The sequence below is a fragment of the Bos mutus genome, chromosome X, assembly GCF_027580195.1.
Source record: "Bos mutus isolate GX-2022 chromosome X, NWIPB_WYAK_1.1, whole genome shotgun sequence".
Taxonomy (NCBI): domain Eukaryota; kingdom Metazoa; phylum Chordata; class Mammalia; order Artiodactyla; family Bovidae; genus Bos; species Bos mutus.
The window spans coordinates 68,947,889-68,970,593 of record NC_091646.1 but is presented as its reverse complement, the minus strand read 5'-3'; the positions used below and the strand labels follow the sequence as shown (position 1 = coordinate 68,970,593).

Genomic DNA, 22,705 nt, shown 5'->3' with positions numbered 1-22,705 from the left:
AGAATATTGTAAAGCAGTTATCCTTCAATTAAAAATAAATAAATAAAAATGTTAAAAAAATAAATAGCATACCAAAAAAGGCCTATTAGTAATGTCTTATGTCTTTTGGGAAAAAATACTTCAAGAAATGCTAGAAGTATTTTTTTTTTTTCTTGTTGCAGTATAATGGGGTGAAAATAACAGAATTTTCAATTCAGATAGATATGTACTCAAATCTTGGTTCTGTGCCTCACTAGCTGTGTAATCTTTGGCAAGTTAATTTGCTTCTCTGAGATTCAGTTTCTTCATATTTTAATGACAGTAACATTAAAAGACTTTGGAGGTAGCTGCATTAAACTAGATAAAGTAATGCACTTAGTATAATACATGTTAAGACATATCACTAAATGTTAGTTTCCTTCCTTCCTATTATCATAATTATGATTTTTACTTAGTGGTGCTTAACAAAGTTTATTCAGTGGTTTCCCTGTTAAGGGATACTTGAGTCACTTCCAGATTTGTTCATATAACCTTTCCTTCCTTTGCATGATTTTCCTAGCACAGATTCCCAGAAGTAAGATTACTAAGATGGTATGAGCATTTTACAATTTCCTGATGCATATTGCCAGATTTTATTTTAAGGGGATCGTGTTTATTCATAGCATCAGCAGCCAGTAACTCCAGGCTTCAATTTGGTACTCTTTCCAGCCTGACATATTGTGATTTCTTCTGCTTCCCCTCAATTTTTGCTACTATGATAGGCAAAAAATGGCCATTCAGTTTTTAAAATTTTGTATGTCTTACCTCATTAAAAAAGAGTATGCATTTCCCCATATGTTTGCCTTCTAACGGGCTTCCCTCATAGCTCAGTTGGTAAAGAATCTGCCTACAATGCAGGAGACCCTGGTACGATTCCTGGCTTGGGAAGATCCCCTGGAGAAGGGATAGGCTACCCACTCTAGTACTCTTGGGCTTCCCTTGTGGCTCAGCTGGTAAAGAATCTGCCTGCAATGCGGGGGACCTGGGTTCGATCCCTGGGTTGGGAAGATCCCCTGGAAAAGGGAAAGGCTGCCCACTCCAGTATTCTGGCTTGAAGAATTCCATGGACTGTATAGTTCCCTGGGCTCGCAAAGAGTCGGACACACTGAGCAACTTTCACTTTTACTTTTCCTTCTAATAGTATTTCCATCTGTTTGTGCCTTCACTTATTTTCCTCTCATGTAAGCACATTCTTGTCATGGGTGCAAAGACCCAGAATGGTGGCTGTCAGACGTGCTTGCAATGCCTCCTGTGGAGCAGGGGTGAATAGGAGTTGGTGCTGTGGTCCACTCCCTTTGTAAATTTGGCAGCTTCTTTTCTGGTTTGCTGCCTGCCCTATCTCTTTCCTATACTTTTCCTGCAGCTTTTGTCTTAAATTTCGTGCAACTCAGAATTGTATCCTGAGTCTTTAAAAATGTTCTTATTGTAAAATATAACACACAGACATGCAAGAAAAAAGTGTTTAAAACAAATGTATAGTTTATTAGTATGCTTATAATAATAACTATAAGCAAACACCAGTGTGACCACTACTCAGTATCCAAAACTAGAACTGTGCCAGAACCCTAGAAGCCTCTCCTGTGTTCTCACCAATTACAGTTTCAGTTCAGTTCAGTTCAGTTGTTCAGTCGTGTCCCACTCTTTGCAACCCCATGAACCGTAGCATGCCAGGCCTCCTTGTCCATCACCAACTCCTGGAGTCCACCCAAACCCATGTCCATTGAGTCGGTGATGCCATCCAGCCAGCTCATCCTCTGTCGTCTCCTTCTCCTCCTGCCCTCAATCTTTCCCAGCATCAGGGTTTTTTTTTTCCAATGAGTCAGCTCTTTGCATCAGGTGGCCAAAGTATTGGAGTTTCAGCTTCAACATCAGTCGTTCCAACGAACACCCAGGACTGATCTCCTTTAAGATGGACTGGTTGGATCTCCTTGCAGTCCAAGGGACTCTCAAGAGTCTTCTCCAACACAACAGTTTAAAAGCATCAATTCTTCGGCACTCAGCTTTCTTCATAGTCCAACTCTCACATCCATACATGACCACTGGAAAAACCATAGCCTTGACTAGATGGACCTTTGTTGACAAAGTACTGTCTCTGCTTTTGAATATGCTGTCTAGATTGGTCATAACTTTCCTTCCAAGGAGTAAGAGTCTTTTAATTTCATGGCTGCAATCACCATATGCAGTGATTTTGGAGCCCCCCAAAATAAAGTCAGCCACTGTTTCCACTGTTTCCCGATCTATTTGCCATGAGGTGATGGGACCAGATGCCATGATCTTAGTTTTCTGAATGTTGAACTTTAAGGCAACTTTTTCACTCTCTTCTTTCACTTTCATCAAGAGGCTCCTTAGTTCTTCTTCACTTTCTGCCATAAGGGTGGTGTCATCTGCATGTCTGAGGTTATTGATATTTCTCCCAGCAATCTTGATTCCAGCTTGTGCTTCCTCCAGCCCAGCATTTCTCATGATGTACTCTGCATATAAGTTAAATAAGCAGGGTAACAATATACAGCCTTGACGTACTCCTATTCCTATTTGGAAGCAGTCTGTTGTTCCATGTCCAGTTCTAACTGTTGCTTCCTGACCTGCATACAAGTTTCTCAAGAGGCAGGTTAGGTGGTCTGGTATTCCCATCTCTTTCAGAATTTTCCACAGTTAATTACAATTTACCCTTCCTCTTATAAGGAGCCATTCTCTTAACTTTATAACAGTTTCCTTGCTTCTTTTACAAGTCTTTTTTTTAATCATCTATCTATGTATCCCTAAACAAGAGTTTATTTTGTTTGTTTTTGTACTTTATCTAAATGAAATCATACTGTATGTGTTCCTTTGTGCCTTACTTTTTTGTGTTTGTTTGTTTTTAAGGTGCATGGCATGTGGGATCTTAATTCCCTGACCAGGTATTGAATCTGTGCCCCCTGTACTGGACTGAACTGAACTCCTGTACTGGAAGCACAAATTCCTAATCACTGGACCACCAGGAAACTCCCCTGTGCCTTGCTTCTTTTGATCAACTTTTTGTCTGTATGTTCCATACATGTTCTTGCATATGCCTATAGTTTAATTGTCATTGCTGTATAATATTCCACAGTTTATTCATTCTCCTTTTGATGGACTGTTTGGTGGCTCCAGTTTGGGCTGTTATATGCAATGCTGCTATGTATTTTCTGTATATATTTTGGGAAAGATAGGCACACATTTCTCTAAGATATATAGCTAGGAGTGGAATTTCTGGGTCCTGGGGGATGTGTACCTTCAAGTTAAATAGATAATTACAAACTATTTTCCAAAGTGGTTGAAGCAATTCCAATCCCCACTGCTGCTAAGTCGCTTCAGTCGTGTCCGACTCTGTGTGACCCCATAAACGGCAGCCCACCAAGCTCCCCCGTCCCTGGGATTCTCCAGGCAAGAACACGGGAGTGGGTTGCCATTTACTTCTCCAATGCATGAAAGTGGAAAGTGAAAGTGAAGTTGCTTAGTCGTGTCTGACTCTTTGCGACCCCATGGACTGCAGCCTACCAGGCTCCTCCATCCATGGGATTTTCCAGGCAAGAGTACTGGAGTGGGGTGCCATTGCCTTCTCTGTCAATCCCCACTAGGGGTGTATAATAGTTTCTATTTCTATACCTCTTCCTCAACCCTATTTATTGTCAGACTTGAAAATATTTTGCCATAAGATTTAGAAAACTATTATACATATAATCTTTTCTTGATCTTTTCTGCTTCTATTAGGTCATTACCATTTCTGTCCACTGTTGTGCCTGTCTTTGGATGAAATGTTCCTTTGAGATTTCCAATTTTCTTGAAGAGCTCTCTAGTTTTTCCCCTTCTGTTGTTTTCCTCTATTTCTTTGTATTGTTCATTGAAGAAGGCCTTTTTATCTCTCCTTGCTATCCTCTGGAACTTGAGATGGAGATCAAGAAGAGATGGAAAGAATACACAGAAGAACTGTACAAAAAAGATCTTAATGACCTGGATAACCATGATGATGTGGTCACTCACCCAGAGCCAGACATTCTGGAATGTGAAGTCATGTGGACCTTAGGAAGCACTGCTGTCAATAAAGCTAGTGAAGGTGATGGAATTTCAGCAGAGCTATTTAAAATCCTAAAAGATGATGCTGTCAAAGTGCTGCACTCAATATATCAGCAAATTTGGAAAATCTAGCAGTGGCCACAGTACTGGAAAAGGTCAATCCTCATCCCAATTCCCAAGAAGGGCAGTACTAAAGAATGTTCAAACCACCAAACAATTGCACTCATCCCCCATACTAGTAAGGTTATGCTCAAAATCCTGCATGCTAGGCTTCAGTATTACATGAACCGAGAACTTCCAGATGTCCAAACTGGGTTTAGAAAAGGCAGAGGAACCAGAAGTAAAATTGCCAACATTCGCTGGATCATAGAGAAAGCAAGGGAATTCCAGAAAAACATCTATCTTTGTTTCATTGACTACGCTAAAGACTTTGACTGTGTGGATCATAACAAGCTGTGGAAAACGCAGAGATGGGAATATCAGACCATCTTACCTGTCTCCTGAGAAACCTGTATGCTGGTCAAGAAGCAACAGTTAGAACCTTGTACAGAACAACTGACTGGTTCAGGATTGAGAAAGGAGTCCAACAAGGTTGTTTATTGTCACCCTGTTTATTTAACTTATATGCAGAGCACATCATGAAAAATGCTGGGCTGGATGAGTTACAAGCTGGAATTAAGACTGCTGGGAGAAATATCAACAACCTCAGATAGGCAGATGATACAATTGTAATGCCAGAAAGTGAAGAGGAACTAAAGAACCTCTTGATGAGGGTGAAGAAGGAGAGTGAAAAATAAACTTAAAAATAACTAAACTTCGTTTGCTGTACAGCAGAAACTAACACAACATTGTAAATCAACTACACTTCAATAAAATAAAATATATTTTGCAGTCTGGTGGGTGTGAAATGGTATGTTATTGTGTATATGTGTGTTTTACAGCTTTATTGAGGTATAACTGATGTACACCAAACTATATGTATTTAAAGTGACAGTTTGATGAGTAAACATCTGTGAAACCAGAAAAACAATCAATATAATGAACATACCCATCACCTCCTAAAGTTCCACTGCTCCTTAGTAATCTATCGCCCCTCAATCTTCATTTCTCTCTTAGATGAGGTTAAGCACAGTTTAATGATTATTGGATATTTGGAGTTCTTTTATCATGAGTCTATACAAGTCCTTTACCCATTTTTCCTACTGAGTTTTCTTTTTATTACTAATTTGTAGGAGTTCTTTGTGTATTCTGAGTACCAATCTTTTTAAGTGTTGCAAATATCTTTTCTTTTACTGTGGCTTTCGTTTTCACTCTTTAAATGGTTTCCTAGTTTTAAAATAGTTGAATTTTATCAATTTTCCTTCATGGTTAGTGGTTTTGTATCTTATTTAAGAAATCTTTCTCGACTTTGAGGCATGAATATATTTTCCTTAATTATCTTCCAAAAGCTTTATATTCTGGCTGTTCATATTTAGGTTTTTGTCCACTTGGAACCAATTTCCTACTATGGTGTGAGGCTCACTTTTTATCGTGTGAAATAAATAACAGAATGATAGGCTTCCAAGTATTTATTGAGCCCTTACAGCAACAAATAAAAATAAAGAATTAAGAAATACAAGAGATATTTATGTGGTGGAATCTGCAAAGTTTATTGAATGTAGCTTATTGAATGTAAGAAGAGACATCTATGAAGGTGTCCAGGCCCCTGACTCATGCAAATGAGTGGATGATGACATGATTCACTGAGGAATGAACCACAAGAAGAAGGGCAATAGGTGTTACTGAGACAGCCCAGGGCAAATCTGTAAAGAAGAAGGAGGAGAAAGTCTGAAATACAGGCCTGAGGACTCCAACTCAAGAATGGAGGCTACTGAGAACAGCATGGAGGTTCCTTAAAAAACTAAAAATATAACTACCATTTGATCTTGAAATCCCACTCCTGGACATAAATCCAGAGGAAAACTTGGTCTGAAAGGAAACACACACTCCAATGTTCATTATAGTGCTGTTTACAATTGCCAAGACATGGAAGCAACCTAAATATCCATCGACAAAGGGATGGATAAAGAAGACGTGGTATGTATATACAATGGAATATTACTCAGCCATTAAAAAGAATGAAATAATGCCATTTGTAGCACCATGGATGGACCTAACAATTTTCATGCTGAGTGAACTAAGTCAGACAGAGAAGGAGAAATATTGTATGACATCCCTTATATGTGGAATCTAAAAATAAATGATACAAATGAACTTATTTACAAATCAGAAAGAGACTCACAGACTTAGAGAATGAACTTATGGTTACCAGGGAAAGGATGGGGGAAGGGATAGTTAGGGAGTTTGGGATAGACATGTACACACTGCTGTATTTAAAATGGGTAGCCAACAAAGACCTACTATATAGCACATGGAACTCTGCTCAATGTTATGTGGCAACCTGGATGGGAGGGGAGTTTGGGGGAGAATGGATACATGTATATGCATGGCTGAGTCCCTTTGTTGTTCACCTGAAACTTTTGCAACATTATTAATCCACTATGCTCCAACACAAAATAAAAATTAAAAAAAAAAATAAAGTGGAGAGAGAAGCAAGGGAAATTGCAAAGGAGTGCTCAGGTAAGTGAATGGGGAAACCAGGAGAGTGCAATGTCAGGGAGGCCAAACGAAGAAGCTTCTTTTTAAGAAGAAGTTTATTGAGAAGAAGGCGGTGCTCAATGGTACCAAGTGCTTCAAAGGTATAAGACAGAACTGAAAGCGTCGCTGGACATTTTTGACATGGAGTTCTTCAGTGTCCTCAGGACAGCATGTGGACGTGGCGGAGGGAGGAGGGTAGAACTCAGATCAGAGAGAGTTGTGAGAGGGTGACACATGAAGAACAGAGCTGGGCAGTGGTGACAATTCTTTCATGATGTTAATTTTTTTTCTTGTTCAATATCTATTGGTTTCATATTTGTTGGTTTGATATTAAGCAAAACCAAAGAATAGATAACTATCCTTAGGGGAATTTGAGGTGTTATAATTTTAAAATATATAAGTAAAATGACTTCTCATAAATTGCAAATGTTCACAAAATATTGTTTCACACAGCAGTGCAGAGTTGAGACTTTTGACTCATGAAGGATCAAAAATTAAGATTTGTTTTCATTATCAATTCTTGAAAGAAATAAATTAGTCATTAATGTAGTTAATATTAAAGATTATCCTATCCTGATTTTTTTTAAGTTGAAGTATAGTTGATTTACAATATTGTTCTAGTTTCCGGTGTACAGCACAGTGATTCAGATATGTGTGTGTGTATATAAACATATATATATATACACATAACACATATATACATTCTTTTTCACATTTTTTTCCATTATAGGTTATTATAAGATAATGAGTGTAGTTCCCTGTACTATGCAGTAGGACCTAGTTGTTTATCTATTTTATGTATAGCAGTGTGTTTCTGCTAATCCCAAACTCCTAATTTATCCCCTTCCCTGCTTTCCCTTTGGTAACCATAAGTAAGTTTGTTGTCTTTGAGTCTGTTTCTCTTTTGTAAATAAGTTCATTTTGATCATGGTGTTAATTTAAATGACAGGAGATGAGACATGGGATGGTAGCTGAGAAGTGATGTGAGGTTCAGGAAGAGTTATGTTTCGGATGGAGAAATATGGCCGTCTCTGTTCCATCCAGGAGTCAGGAGAAAGGAATCCCAGGTTACTGTATGACCACCACATTGCCTTGTTATTTCCGGAGAGAGTGACCACTCCACCCAAAAGGCCACACCATCTCAGCTGATGGCTTTGCTTCCTATTTCACTGAGCAATTTGAAGTAGCCAGAAATGAACTTCCTCAGGCTCCTATATTCACACCAGTCCATAAAACCTGTGTTTATGCCCAAATACTCTGCTTTCTGTCCTGTTACTATGGAAGAACTCTCTTCACTCCTTATAAAAAGCCAGCCAACCCTTCTTCCTGTGTTCAGGGTATTATTCACTCTCACCTTTTCTTTCTTTTTTAAAAAATTTTATTGACATGTGGTTGATTTACAATGTAGTATTAGTTTCAGGTGTACAGAAAAGTGATTTAATTATACATATGTGTATGTATTACATATACTATGTATATACATATACATTCTTTTCCATTAGAGGTCATTGCAAGACATTGAATATAGTTCTCTGTGCTATACGGTTAGGTCCTTGTTGAGTATCTATTTTATATATAGTACTATGTATCTGTTAATGCCAGACTCTTAATTTATACACCCCCTTTCCCTTTTGGTAACTATAAGTTTGTTTTCTATGTCTATGAGTCTATTTCTGTTTGGCATCATTTTTTTAGATCCCACATATAAATGATATCATGTGATAGTTGTCTTTCTCTGTATGACTGACTTAGTATCACCCTCACCTTTTCAATGGCTCTGCTTCATCAACAGGGCTGTAGAGTGAACTAGTCTCAGCAGTGGCCCCAGTGGTCTGTAAACTCCACGAGGAATGGGCACACTATCTGTGTTGGTCACTACTCTACCCTCAGCACCTAACACCCTGCCAGGCAGATTGCTGTTGTTGTTCAGTTGCTCAGTCATGTCCAAATCTTTGCGACCCCGTGGACTGCAACATGCCAGGCCTCCCTGTCCTTCACTATCTCCCAGAGTTTGCTCAGACTCATGTCCATTGAATTGGTGATGTCATCTAACCATCTCATCCTCTGTTGTCCCCTTATCCTCCTGCCTTCAATCTCTGGTGGCCAAAGTATTGGAGCTTCAGCATCAGTCCTTCCAGTGAATATTCAGAGTTGATTTCCTTTAGGATTGACTGGTTTGATCTCTTTGCAGTCCAAGGGACTCTCAAGAGTCTTCTCCAGCACCACAGTTTAAAAGCATCAATTCTTTGGCGCTCAGCCAGGTAAGAAGGAGCCTGTTACATTTTTGCTGACTGGATGAATAACAGAAGTGGCTGGGGGAGCACACAATGTTTGAGCCGTCTCAGGTGCTTGATAGATGCTGACACCATTTTATTCCTGGTATCTATGATGGATTGACTTATCCATTTGCATCTATGACATGCCCTCAGAGAAAGTTTGCTAATGGGCATGAATGAGGTTTGTGAAACACCAAAGGCCAATTAAGGCTACTGGCATGTATCCTGAAATGGTGACAACAATTTAAGAAAGCTATATACCTCATCAAATGAACTGTAATCTGTCTGAGGTAACAGAAAATAAGAATTTGTATGTTTTTTTAAAAGATTTATTTGGCTGTGCGGGGTCTTCACTGTTGTGTGCAGACTTTCTCTATTTGTGGTGAGCAGAGTCCACTCTCTAGTGCTCAGGCTTCTCATTGCGGTGACTTCTCTTGTTGTAGTGCATGGGCTCTAGAGCTCAGGCTCAGTAGTTGTGGTACAGGGGGTTAGTTGCTCCATGGCATGTGGGATCTTCCTGGACCAGGGATTGAACCTGTGTCCCCTGCATTGGCAGGTGGATTCTTAACCACTGGACCACTAGGGAAGTCCCAGAATTTGTGTTTAACCTGCACTGTGCTTGGGAGAAAGACACCTGTGATGGATACAGAACTGTGTTGGTCAGATCCCCCTTCAAGGGCAGATGTTGCTCCAGCTGCTGGGAGTGCTGTCAGCCAAGAACTTTCTTTAGCTGTCCCCCACCTTTGGGGACTGCCTCTGCTGGAGAAAGTCATCTCACCCAAGGTCAGGCCCTTGGTGGGATGGCCCCATAGCCAGAGACTGACTGAAGCAGGGATGTGAAAGCCTGCCTTTGGCTTGTGTAGGACAACTCTGACGGGTCATATTAGTGCCGGAGCTCTCTGTAGAGTCAGCCAAGGCTATCCGGCGCCTGCATTGCTGCTCTTTTCTCCTTTGGCCTAAGCCTGTTTCCTTCCCTTCTCTCCCACAGATGTCAATCCCTTGGACATTTCCTAACAAACATCCCACACACCAAACTCCATCTCTGAGTCTGCTTCCCAGGGAGCCCGACCACAACAAGGTGTCGCAGGCTCAAATGCCTTCAGGAGCCTGGCAGGTGATATAAATGAATGAAGCTAGTTGGACTTCATATAGCAGGGAGTGGTGGGGAACTGGGTAAAGTGAAGACTTTGTGTCCCATCTACATTTTGAAAAATTAAAAACCAACATTAAGTACTCTGCTACTGCTGCTGCTGCTAAGTCACTTCAGTCGTGTCCGACTCTGCGTGACCCCATAGACGGAAGCCCACCAGGCTCCCCGGTCCCTGGGATTCTCCAGGCAAGAACACTGGAGTGGGTTGCCATTTCCTTCTCCAATGCATGAAAGTGAAAAGTGAAAGTGAAGTCGCTCAGTCGTGTCCGACCCTCAGCGACCCTATGGACTGCAGCCTTCCAGGCTCCTCTGTCCATGGGATTTTCCAGGCAGGAGTACTGGGCAATGTATAAGAACTCAATTCAGTCTGTGGGCTTCCTGTTGGCCTCTATGACCTGTGCTTTAAAGGTATGCTCTCTCTTTGATTATACTGGTATATTTAAAGTATTTAAAGGCAAGTATCTCTTTGCCTTTAACATGTACTTTGCGACTTTGGTCAATGTGGATCAATCCCTCAAAGCTTCCCCAGCTCACGGTGGGGGGTGAAAGGGGACCCAGACCCTGCTGGGATCAACACTAGCTGGAACCACAGGGTCTCATTGAGGTACTGCGTCCCATGAGGCCCACATCGAGTCAGCCTCCTTCTCCGACCTTGGTCTTAAGTCTTGATACCTGCTATTGTCTGAGAGTAGCCCTGGCCCTTCTTCCTCCCCCTGTAAACTTTCTAGGTTGTTTCCAGCTCTGCGGTGTCTTTTTGGAAGATCAGTCCAGTGGTATCAGGGGAGGTGAGCTAGCACGGGGACTGGGAAGACAAGAAGGCTGGTTGCAAGGGCCTCACCCTTGGAGGCCTGGGCCGATTGGGACCAGAGAACAAAGTTTTGGATGGGACTTGACCCATGAATATAGCTGTCACCACTAGTATAGTGGGACCATTCCCTTCTTGAGGGAGGAGGTGATCTGAGCCACATCTGGTCTGCATTTTTCGCTCCCAGTCCTGACTCACTCTAATCTGCCCCTGCCGGGTGGCTTCATTGAGCCAAAGAACAAAGAGGGAGTGCGTGCCCTGAGTACAGTTGCTATGGCAACCTCCTCCCCTCAGGAGCCTGGTGACTGCTGCCCACTTCAGCAGAGCTGTGTTTGTCTGAGACCCCTTGTTGCTTCCAGCAGTAGTTGAATGAGAATCCCTGAGACAAAGTCCTCAAGCATGGATTCCCTGCCCATATAACGTAGATTCACCGATGGATGGGTTATGTTTCTGTAAGACACTGTCCTGCATATCTGTTTTGGGCTCTCGGGGGTTTGTGAGAATCAAAGCTCATGTTTGTGGGCCCCATACTTGTGTTGTTGGTAAAAGGTACTCACAAACTAGGCTTAGTATCTGGATAAACGAATCATTGCTACAATGAGAACCAGAGGATGAAACAGAAAATTATTTTAACAGAAAAAATTTATTTTAAGAAGTCACAAACAGCTCTAGCTATATAAAGAATACAGTTCAATTGCTGGTAGCAAGCCAGTAAGGAATGCTTTTTTTTTTTTTTTAAAGGAAAAAAGAAAAAGAAAGAAAGACAAACAAGACCCTTTGTAATATCACCCCACAGAGGGCTCCCTTCCATTCTGTGTTGTAATTCCAAAAAGACTGGGATGACACTCTTCTCCTAGTGTATGTTGCTTCTTGAAATTTCAATCCAGGGGTACATTCTCATCACTGGGGGAATTGCCTCATCACTGTCTTTCAGTTTAGGATATTGGTCTGCAAGTTCCTATCTCCCTTATTTTTCTAGAGCACATCACACCCACTCAGTAAGCACTGAATGGTAAGCACTAAATTAACAAAAGTCCTCCTGACTGCAGAGTATGACTAGCCAATCCTCCTTCATCATTTTGTTTTTGGCAAGTGTGCTACTTTTGCTGCTTTAGAGTCCAGGGTACAAGCCTGGTTCCCTCAAGGCTGGAAATCCTAATCAAAATGCAGAAAGGAACTGTTTCATGAATGCTTTTAAATAGGGAAATCCTAAAATTACTAGTGTCTCTGGTCTTTTAAAAATGTAGATTTCAATAAGTGGGTAAATCCCTGGGCTCAAATGACAGAAAGCAAACTAAAGGTCCCCAGAAACAAAGTTCTTAGATTTAAAAAATCCTGCAGCCTGAGAAATACGTCTAAGTGACAGAATTCATAAGGGATTAAAGTCCTAGCTCTCTGTACGTTGGCTGTCCAAAACTGCCCCAGAGGAGTATCTTCAAATGGCTTCCTGGGAGAAGTGAGCATAAGCCAGTGGAAAGAAGGTTTCAAAAGACAAGAAAAGGGAAATATCTCAGGAGCCCCCACTATCCCCTACTCCTTGGCCAGCCCCATCAGACCTGGAACTGGACCAGAGAACTGATGAGAGAACTGGACAGTGTGTGTGTGCATGTATGTGTGTGTGTGTGTGTGTGTGTGTGTAAGATACACTAGCAAATGGGACCTTCACAGTCCAGGTGGAGAAACCATGCTGTTCTCACACACAGGCACATAACTTGTTATTCACTGGTATCCTCCAATATTTATATGAGCAAATGTGAAAATGTGAAACTGAGCTTTAAACTCCCAAGCAGCATGAGAGGTAGAGGCAGGAGTGAGATGAAGAGAGATGTGGAGGAGCTTTAAGGAATCCTTTTAGAGGTTCAGAAAACAGGAGGTGGCAGTGTGCTGAATGCCTGCTGGCTGTGGTGCTGCATGGGGCATCCCAAGGAGCCTATTCCTGGGGCTGGGGGTCAGGGATGCAGGCGGTTTAGGCAGGGGAAAACTGTGGACATAGAACCTTCCATACCTCACTGGTTTCATTGCTGGGGCTGAGTCTAGAACAAGTCCAAATCACATTAAAATGGGCACATGCACATTTCAGATTTTAAAACCAGCCATTAGAACCAAGAGAGCTGGTGATTTCCCTAGGAAACTGTAGACTGAAATGGAATCTCATGACCCGGGCCACCAGACTTTCCAGAGATGGCCCTGAACATGTGATGGAAGTATTGGGCACCGGGGCCAGGGGTCCCCGCTCATAGTTTGGAATGAACGAAATAAGAAAACTCAGAAAACCATTCTTTCCTGCCAGCTTAACCCACACTCGAGGAAGCAGAGGCACATTAGATAACCAGTACAGGAGATCTGGAGAAAAGAATGAGGGTTCTACACTGAGGTAGTCAGAGAGAGAGAGAGGGACAGGGACAGAGACAGACTGAGAGAGTCTATGAAGGGCGTCTGTCAGAGAGTACTGGTTGGCATGTGCAACGCCTTGCCACCCACCTCTGTGCGGGTGAGTCTGACGTTGTGGTAAATGGAAGGGCAGTGTGCACATCACGCAGCACACAACCCAGTCATCACGTGGGTCACAGAAATGTCCGACCCAGGGGTCAGGAAACTATGACAGGCAGGCCAATTTCAGTCTGCAGCTTTGTATGGCCCAAGAGCTAAGAATAGTATTTACATTTTTAAAGTGTTGTAAAGCAAGCAAACAAACACTAACAAAGAAGAAGACTATGCTACAGAGACCATCTGTTCCCTGCCCACAAAGCCTGAAAGAGTTACTATCTGGACCTTTATGGTAACAGTTTGTCGAACTTTGGTCTAGATGAAGAGGAAAATCCCATCAATCTCTGAGTATTCCTGAAAAGGGAAACCAGAGCAGGTTCAGGAGAAGGACTGGAACAATGGGATAACTGAAAACACCACTCCATCTGATGAGTACTGCCTGCAACTCCACTAAACCACGCTAGTGAGGTACACATGAGCTTTGGAAGGAAGCCTGAGAATAGCTAGAGAGAGAGTCATAATAAGGAACATTAGGCAAAGCATGTTCTGGAAAACAAACAGCATGCAGAGCTCAGTACGGATGAGAAAATTCGGTATTGTTTGATAAAACTGAGATAGAGTTTGAGCCCAGGGATTGGTAAAATATCAAGAAGTTTCTAGAACACAAGTAAGTATCTCATGAGCATCTAACAGTCTGAAACTATCTTGTAAAGTTTAATAAGGGAAGAATAAAGTAGATTCTAGGAAAGTCTATATTGGTTTGCCCTACTTTAAATAAATATCAGTTACAAAAGTTCACACTGAAAAAGAAAATAGAGGCATTAGGGATATGGACAAGAGCATTTTTCATTTTTCAAAAGAAGTCACCAGAAGATGCCCTTCTGTAAGAAGCTTATCTCTTAAAACATGGAATTTGATCTACAAAAATTCAGTTTTTCAAATAACTCTTAGAGAAAACATCCACTGTAAAGAGTAGGGCATATATATTTAATTTGGAGGGAAATGAATGTTTCTATACTAAAAATCAGATTTGTCTTTGGATTCACGAACACTTTCCTTAAAGCATATGTATTATTCACTGACATACCTGGGAAATTCACGTGTCATAATAGTAGAAGCCAGCTGTGGGTCTTCCATAAATGCAGTGATTTGGATGAAAAAACACTGGGCCCAGAGGCAGGAGAACTGGGATTGAGGCTGGGCCTGCCACTGCATGACTTTGCGTAAGTTATTTAACTTTCTGGGCCTCAGTTTCCTCATCTGTAAGAGGAGAGGTTGGTCCCTTTCAGCACTAACATTCCATGACTACAGATAAATATAGAAATAAGATCAATACAACAATCTAAAAATAAGAAATAATCCCCAAAGTAAGCTCTGGAGTCAGTAGAAAAAAGTAGCAATGAAATATAATAAAAAGAATTAAATTTTAACTACTAGCCAGAGTAAATATATCTCATTTAAAAATTAATGAAAAGATTTGTAATTTACAATTGATTAGGAGAGGTAAGAACATACATGTTGCTATTTCTTCACCATCATACATATGGAGGAGATGAGTGTCTGGTGACTTGCACAATGAGCACAATGCTGCGTTTGCATGCAGAACATTTTGTAAAATTGAACATTAAAAAGAGCTCAACACCACATAAGGAATAAAGAAAGAGTAGTTAACTAGTTGCTGCAGTTCAGATTTTTTTGCAGATTTGTTGATATCAAATTCCACAAATATGCAAAATCTTAAAAATCAAATCTACTTCTATAAGAACCTCCCTAGAGAATAGCCACCACAGGGAAGATAGACATTTAAGGGTCGGCAGTATCAAACAAATGTAACACCTTTTCTTTTTCCTATTTGTGGATTAAAAAATTGTTTTTAAACCAAAAACAGGCCAGATGTGCTGGCTAAGTCAAATCAAAAGTTTCTGCAGGTTGAGCGAGTAGTTGATTCAATATGATAATTACTTAACACCAAATAAACATATTATCTGACGAACATGATAACATAAGTCACATGGCTGGAGATTGATCACGTAATGTAATGACAGCAGAAAAGATAGGAAAGGCTAGAATCATTTGGAGTCGTGGCTATAGTGACGCAGGAGCTTGAAGAAGTAACAGCACTAGAACACACACACACACAGACACACACTATTCGGATACTGCTGCTGCTGGTCCTGGGACCATGCTTTGAGAACCACTGGGCTAGATTTTGGGCTTTACTGAACAGAAGTACATACCTATTTCACATAACTCATTACTTATGCAAATTTTTTTTGCTAAACTTATTAAAAGTGCCTCAAATGTGTGCCTATGACCATTTCCTACTGTATTCCTCTACAAAATGTTTCAGATTATTAAAAAATTTATTTCGTATCCTTGTTAAAATCCTTATCATTTTTGCCGCCCTTTCACAAAGTTAGCTCTTTGCATCTCTTTCTCATTCTCTCATCATTTTAAATCCATAATAGTTTAGTCACTTATAGCTGAAATACACACAAAGGCTTTGGAGGGACCATACTCTGGAATAGAACTGGTCTCATTCTCACACCAAGAGGAAGTGGTAGCACAAAACACAGATAAGGGTTGGGGCCGAGGCTGCGTGCAGTAAAGTTGCACCTTGAAGAAGTTTAATAATCACCACTGATACCAGATGGCTGACATTGATCTGGCACTTATTGGACAGTTTCACCTTTCATAAACAAGACAGATTTTCACAAACTCTTTAAATCCTTGTGTTTTTTACTCAAATGATAAGTAGTACTAATTGCATTTGTGTAAAAATGTTAAGGTACAACAAGAATTATCTAGGCCTTCTAAGTGTCTTGGGTAGCCATTTCTGAGACTCCCTTTGTAGAAACCATACTGAACAGCACTGAGAATCAGGAGAATTTAATTGACCATCAGCAATTTACTCAGATAGTTCCAGGAGATTAAGGTATTTTCTATATTTAGGAAATAGTTATCAGTGAATTTGACCTTTCCATGGTGAAAAATATACTTCTGTAACTGACAGATGCCTAAAATTCTACAAGTAGAACATCATTCCTTTGGCTTAAGGCTTTTTCCCTGTTAAAATGCAAGTGACCCTCCAAAGAGGTTTCAATAAGCCTTATAATCTCGAAGTAAAGGAATTGATTCCTTTCCTGAGAGCATGCTTTCCTTAGCAAGGAGGAGGACAAACGAGGAGGCATTCAGGAGAGTTGGTACCAAGAAGCAAGGTCTGCGGGGAATGGAGCAGAAAGAGGAGACAGAGGAGGCCAATGACAGACCTCCAACTCATTCACTATTTTGCTGAAGGGCTGTCTCTGTCAGTATTCCTACTGAAATGAGTGCTAACTTGCCACTTGGAGCAGGTTACTTAGAAATCAGCCATGTTTTCTGATAATATTGAAAAGTCTTTGATGTATAGGCATACAAAGGTTTAGAACCATGGAAAAATTGATGGCAATGAAACATTTGGTGCAACAACAGATAGGGAGTTACCCTCCCCCCTCAAATCAGAAGAACCGTACATGTCCATAGGAAGAAGTTAAATTGATACTACTTTACAGAGTGCAAATTGCAAGGCCGGGATTAGGGTAAGGCACTTACATGGCCCTGAGAGTGGGTGCCTCCTTATATTTTGCACCCCAGGTGCCTCACTCACCCCACTCTAGCCCTGGCCCTGGCAAATCATATTAAAGTGAAGGCTGGCCATTGTGTTACATACTTGGTGATAATCGAAGGCTGCACTGGAGAACAGAGCACTGACTATGAACTTGTCCTTTTAGGGAATAGTTTGTTGATGAGGAAGAGAGCAGGTGCATGGACAGATCTGCTTAGACTGATGGGTCTTGTGGGATCACAATCTGACCTGTGTCACTGGAGAATTAAAATGGGTGTCTGGTGACACTCCTGTTATAAGAGGCTTGCAGACTCTCCTCTGTCTTTGTACATTCAAGGTAATGTTTCCAGATCAACTGGTTGATTTGTGGTCAGTAAGCTAACATGAGCTTTTTTGCTTCCTATGATCTTACCTCTTTAAAGGGTGAGCTGTTGGCCAGGGATGTAGTTCACAGGAATGCATACTGAGGGACATGTTGGGGCCAGGTGGGAGGCCCAGGTGAGAGACTGAGGCAGGCAAAGGACAAGAGACAGCAGCAAAGATTCCTGTTGTGCTGAGAATGACTTGCTTTCCACCCTCAACCTTTGAACCACAAACACATAATGAATACCCACCAAGGGCAAAGTGCTCTTAGCTACCGATTAACCTCCTCCCCTGGGGATGACTCCCTCTACTCCTGACTAGACAGAAGTCAGTCCAGCAGAGAACCCTGCTGCTATTAGTTGGAATCAGAGGAAACAAAGGGACAGAAACAACTTGAATTGGAAGTTGATTTCCTGGGGCTAACTTCATTTCATCTGAATCCCTTCTGTATTCCACCTTCAAAAATTATTATTTTTATTCACACTAGTAATAGTGGCAACAGTGGGTTTTCTGAAAGTCTTACTGGAAGGGGCTTTCTGCCTCTCTTCTCGTCTTGGCAGAGTAGGTGCAGAAGGCAGCAAACACTGTGGCTTGTGCCTGGATGGGAGACAGAGTTGGTGTTATGATAAACAAGGGGAAGCAAAACGTTGAGTGCTAGGATAGGAGAGCTGTCTGGTATGATGTTCATCAAAGATTGATAGAAATGCTATAGTTTGGTTGTTTGTTTAGGACTACGTCCACCTGTTACAATATTAAATGATTATTACCAGCCCTCAGTGTTACCTCTGACCACGCCATCTCTGCCCCGAATCCTTTTCTGCTAATAGGAACAACACTGGGTATTGGAGGGCCATAGTGAAGATGTATAAGACTTTCTAAAAATTGCAGGCATGCAGAATATTGCAGAGGAAAGCAAGACTTGGGGTAATTGAAAAACATCAAGATGTCTGGGTATTCAGCTTTAGAATCTTTGGGGAAAACCACCAGAGGCCGCAAAATGAGGGGAGAGACAAAAGTAGCAAAGAAGCTTCCAAAAAGTCAGCAGAAGTAACAAGTCTTATACGATGTGAGTCTCATACTCTGTTTTATAGCTCATAATCAAGAGTACAGGGCCCCGGCAGTCTTTCACTTTTGTTAGGCAAAAGCACGAACACTCCATTTCCCCACAGAGGAAAATGTTTCTGTCCTTTGAAATTCTGAGTCGAGGGCAGACAAGTGTGGTATTTGTATATAAATTAAGGCTAGGAATGAATCTCGTTTTACTTTAGGCAAAACCTCTGAAATCTGGTCAGGGCCTTTGAACCAACTAGTTGGAATGCTTTCAAAGGCAACTGAGCTTTTGGTAACTGTCTATTATTTGAAGTAGCTTCTGTCTAAATCGGGGGAGGTGCTGACGGCAAGGGAGTGGATGGGCCTGGTCTGCACTTAGAAGTCTAGAATTCAAAACTGTACCAACTAAGGGCCCAGTCCTAGGCCTTCTATGTGAGAGGCCCAAGTCCCATCAGCACTTAGTCTGGTTTTCCAGCTGCTCTGTCTGCTGTGTGGGCAGCTGGGCTAAAGGGTTTGCTTCTTATTGAGACCTATCAAAGTCAAGATCTGCTTGTCTCTGGGGGGACGTTTCCACATCCTCCAAGAGGTTGACCAATGAATCTGTTGGGTGGGGGGGTGAAGGAGGAAGAGGTCAGGATACCCTCTTTGTGAATTTCATTTGACTTTCTTTTTTCCCTCTTGGGAATGGTGGACAATTAATTTTCCATTATTGGTCAGCTAGTTTTCTTTGTTCATAGCTGTCTGTTTTCCCCCTCAACCTCTCAGAAACCAGACATATGAAAATCAAATGAATCATGGCTCTTGCTTTTCTTAGAAAATTGAACTGACAAGAATAGTTAGTGTCTATAAGCTTTGGCAGGGGGTGGGGGGAAGGGGTCACAATGATTGTTCTGGTGCTCTGTCAGCATCCCATTTAACAAAGTTCTTACTTTCTCCCCTAGCATGGTTAATTGAAAACTGGTCAAACAGCAGAACCTAAATGGCAAAAAGTAGCCCTTTTTGGGGGGTTATGGACCACAGTAACTTGCTAGGCTGCCTTTCAGATTTTCGCTCTATCCTTTTAGTGTGTATGTTCTTGGCTTGGGAACAGAGGAAGATCTCCTTTAAACAAAATAAAACCAACCACAAATCACAATCTGAACTGAATGGTGGTGGGCAAGTTACACTTACTTTCTCTCCTCCTTGAGCCTCTGAGGATGCTCTTCCTTCAGCTAATGACTTCCTGTAATGAATGCTATATGCAAATGAAACCAGAGTTCTTCGAATGCAGCATGAGCTGGGCACAGACACTAGCTATCGTTGGTGGCAGACACTTGAAGGATCTCAAAGTGCATGTGTGAGTTACCTTGGGTAGATGTGAGTGAACAAATGGCTGCCTTGTTTGTTGACTGAGATTGGTTCATCCAAAGCAACCCAGTTCTGACCTTTTCTAGCAGAGGAGTGAGGAGGGGGAGGTCTATATGTTTACTGAAACTCATCACCCTGATCTCCGTGTAGACAATCAAACTGAAAAAGGCATGAAGTTCAGGACAGAGTCACATTCATATTTTGTACTACAAAAGCCATCCAATCAACCCCATGCCGAAATAAACGCACACCTGCAAACCTCTCATGAGAGAGAGTTATACTGTGGTTGAAGAGGCATTAGAGTCCTTCTGTTTCTCCATACAAGGTCATCAGGGCCTTGATGGGAAAGTGAATAATGAGCATTGGCACCCTGTATCCCCTGGGATTGGCAGCCCTCAAACTGCTCTCTCACTGTGCCCCTCAGTGACAGGAGCCAGGGATGGAGCAGCTTGGTGATTGATTAAAGAGATGGCACATGTGCCCTTGCATCTGAGAATTTCTTCTAAGTGCATACCACTGGGGGAAATAAGGAGAAAATCGGTACTCAGTAATGGCAAGATTTTAAGTATGAAAATGTAAAATGTCTGAAGATGATTAAAGTGCCTGATAAATTTAGTTCTAGATGTGGCCTCTCTCCTGCTGTCCAGAGTGTAAGTTAATGTCAAAGAAATGCAGGCTTTTTTGTTATATTCTTTTTCAAAACCTTCTTTTCCTCTTCCCCCTTCTCTACTCAAGTTTAGTAACTAAACCTTGCTTGCTGAACCCAGGGCTTAGGTACTGGGGTTATCAGGGGTTTTGTAGTCTTTTGAAAATTGTGCAATAATTCGCCGAGCCAGTGGGTTAGTGGTCTTCAGCAGTTCGGCTGCTGAGGGGCGGGACCTTGGAGTTGCCTTGCTTCCCTTCTTCTGTAGCAAGGCCTTGAAATCATCATTTCTGCCAGCATCTAGGTTGGCACTGCCGCTTGACCCTGAAGAGGCAGCCAACTCACTGACCGGAGACTCAGGTGGGTTCCTTACTGGTGAGTGGGAGCTTGGTCTGCTGCTGCCAGCAAAGGTCTCACCAGGTTCCTTCCAGCCAAGCAGCTTTCTTTTGGACCTAAACAAGAGAACGTGTGTTTTCAGTGAATTCATGTGCAAACATTTCCTAATGCTTCATATAGTGTCACGAGTGTCGGTGACATGATCTGGGAATGTCCATGCAACAGCTTTGTGAGCAGTTGTACCTACCAGCTTTCTCTCTCTCTGCTAAGTCCTCAGAGTTCCTCATCTGGTCCCGTCCCTATACTCCTTTCAATGTCCGCATCTGGAGTCACTGGGCCTGTGCTTGCAGGCTCAGTCCTGCCCAGGTTCTGGGACCAACAAAGAATTTAAGGAGTCAAGGCTAGTACCTCAGTGACTCTGAATCAAGACAGCCTGGGAGCTGATCCTGTTATGAACTTGTGCTCCAACTCCAGTAATTAGGCTCTTTCCAGTTTCCTCACTATTGAATCCCTGCTTTGTGCCCCGGTTCAATAACTGGGTCCCCATGTGGTCATTCTTTGCCTATAACTGGGTCCCCGTGTGGTCATCCTTTGGCTAAGTTCCTGCTCTGATGCTCAGCCTGGTGTCCCACTTTACTTTTTGATGAGGTTTTTTTTTTTTTTTTTTTGGGTACAGGAATTCTGTGAAGGGTTAAGTCTCTGACTGTAGGCAGAGCTGTGAGAGAGCAGATGGAGCCACAATAGGCCATGTGGTTGCTAAGAGACGAGGGGCCTCTCACTCCGCACCTGGTCCTCCCTTCCCTGCCTGCCCCTCCTCCACTTCACCCGAAGATGTCAGTGAATCAGAGATGTGAGGCCCTGGACTGTGTTCACATACGTGGACATCTGAACTTAGTCTCCAGTTTCCAATCTAATGCTTAGAGGTAGCAGTTTTTCTTCTGGTATAAGGAGGGAAGGCAATTATAATGAGAATTAAAGAAATTGGTCCAGACCTGTGGATCACAGTAAATAAATCTTCAGTTGTACGTGAAGCCACAAACACATCATCATCATCTTCTGCAATCCATTCGGCTGTTTTATCACTGATTACACTTTTTTCTTCGGTGCTTGGTTCCATTAAACTCCCTAGGCATAAAAACCAGAAAGAATTGTTTTGACCACAATCATTAGGACAAAGCACATTCTCAGATGTATTTCATCTGATGTTCAGAGCAACTCTGGGAGGGCAGCAGGGAAGAAACTTGTTGTCTCCATTCTGCAGAGAACAAGATGTTCCCAAGGTTAGTGATTTGGCCTGCACAATGTGGAGGGAGTGATGAAGACCAGCCTGGCTCCCTGTTTTCTCATGCCTTTTCCGTTACAACAATGCTTAGGTTGCCTGAACATTCTCTTGTTTTAAATGTATCATTTTTAAAACTCAAGGAGCTGAGAACAATCTAAAGCAATGACTCAACCAGTGGGTGGAAGTGGGACCTATCTGAATCTCAGAGGGAGCCTGTGGAGTTTGAGGAAGCAGATTCTAAAATTACCTGTGGCTTTGACTTGTTTGCTTGTTTTAGTTGCAATGATTTAACTTATGTCGAAAATCCAAATCAGCTTAAGAAAGGCCATAAGATTTTGATGTTTGTGTTAAGGGTTTCAAAAAGGATGAGAAACACAGATGAACCTGGAGGACATTATGTTAAATGAAATAGCCAGTCATCAAAAGACAAATACTATGTAATTCTACTTATATGTGGTCCCTATAGGAGTCAAATTCATAGAGACAGAAAGTAGAAGAGTGGTTGCCAGGGGCTGCGGGGAGAGGATGATGGGGAGTTATTGTTGACTGGGTACTGACTTCAATTTTGCAAGATGTAGAGAGTTCTGGAGATGGATGGTGGTGATGGTTGCTGCTGCTGCTGCTGCTAAGTTGCTTCAGTCGTGTCGGACTCTGTGCGACCCCATAGACGGCAGC

At 41.9% G+C, this 22,705-nt stretch overlaps 1 protein-coding gene across 7 annotated transcripts in view; it reads right to left on the bottom strand.

Moving 5' to 3' along the window:
- Positions 1-11,542: 11,542 nt before the first annotated feature.
- The window catches only part of LOC102274793 (NHS-like protein 2), a 200,712-nt gene continuing 189,549 nt past the window's right edge, over positions 11,543-22,705 (bottom strand). For all 7 annotated transcript variants that reach the window (XM_070365915.1, XM_070365913.1, XM_070365911.1 and 4 more), the window contains 2 exons: positions 21,741-21,873; positions 11,543-20,864 (listed from right to left, as the gene is read on the bottom strand). In XM_070365915.1, coding sequence (XP_070222016.1) covers positions 20,540-20,864; positions 21,741-21,873 — 458 coding nt within the window. In that variant the 3' untranslated portion in view covers positions 11,543-20,539. The remainder of the gene's footprint in view (positions 20,865-21,740; positions 21,874-22,705) is intronic.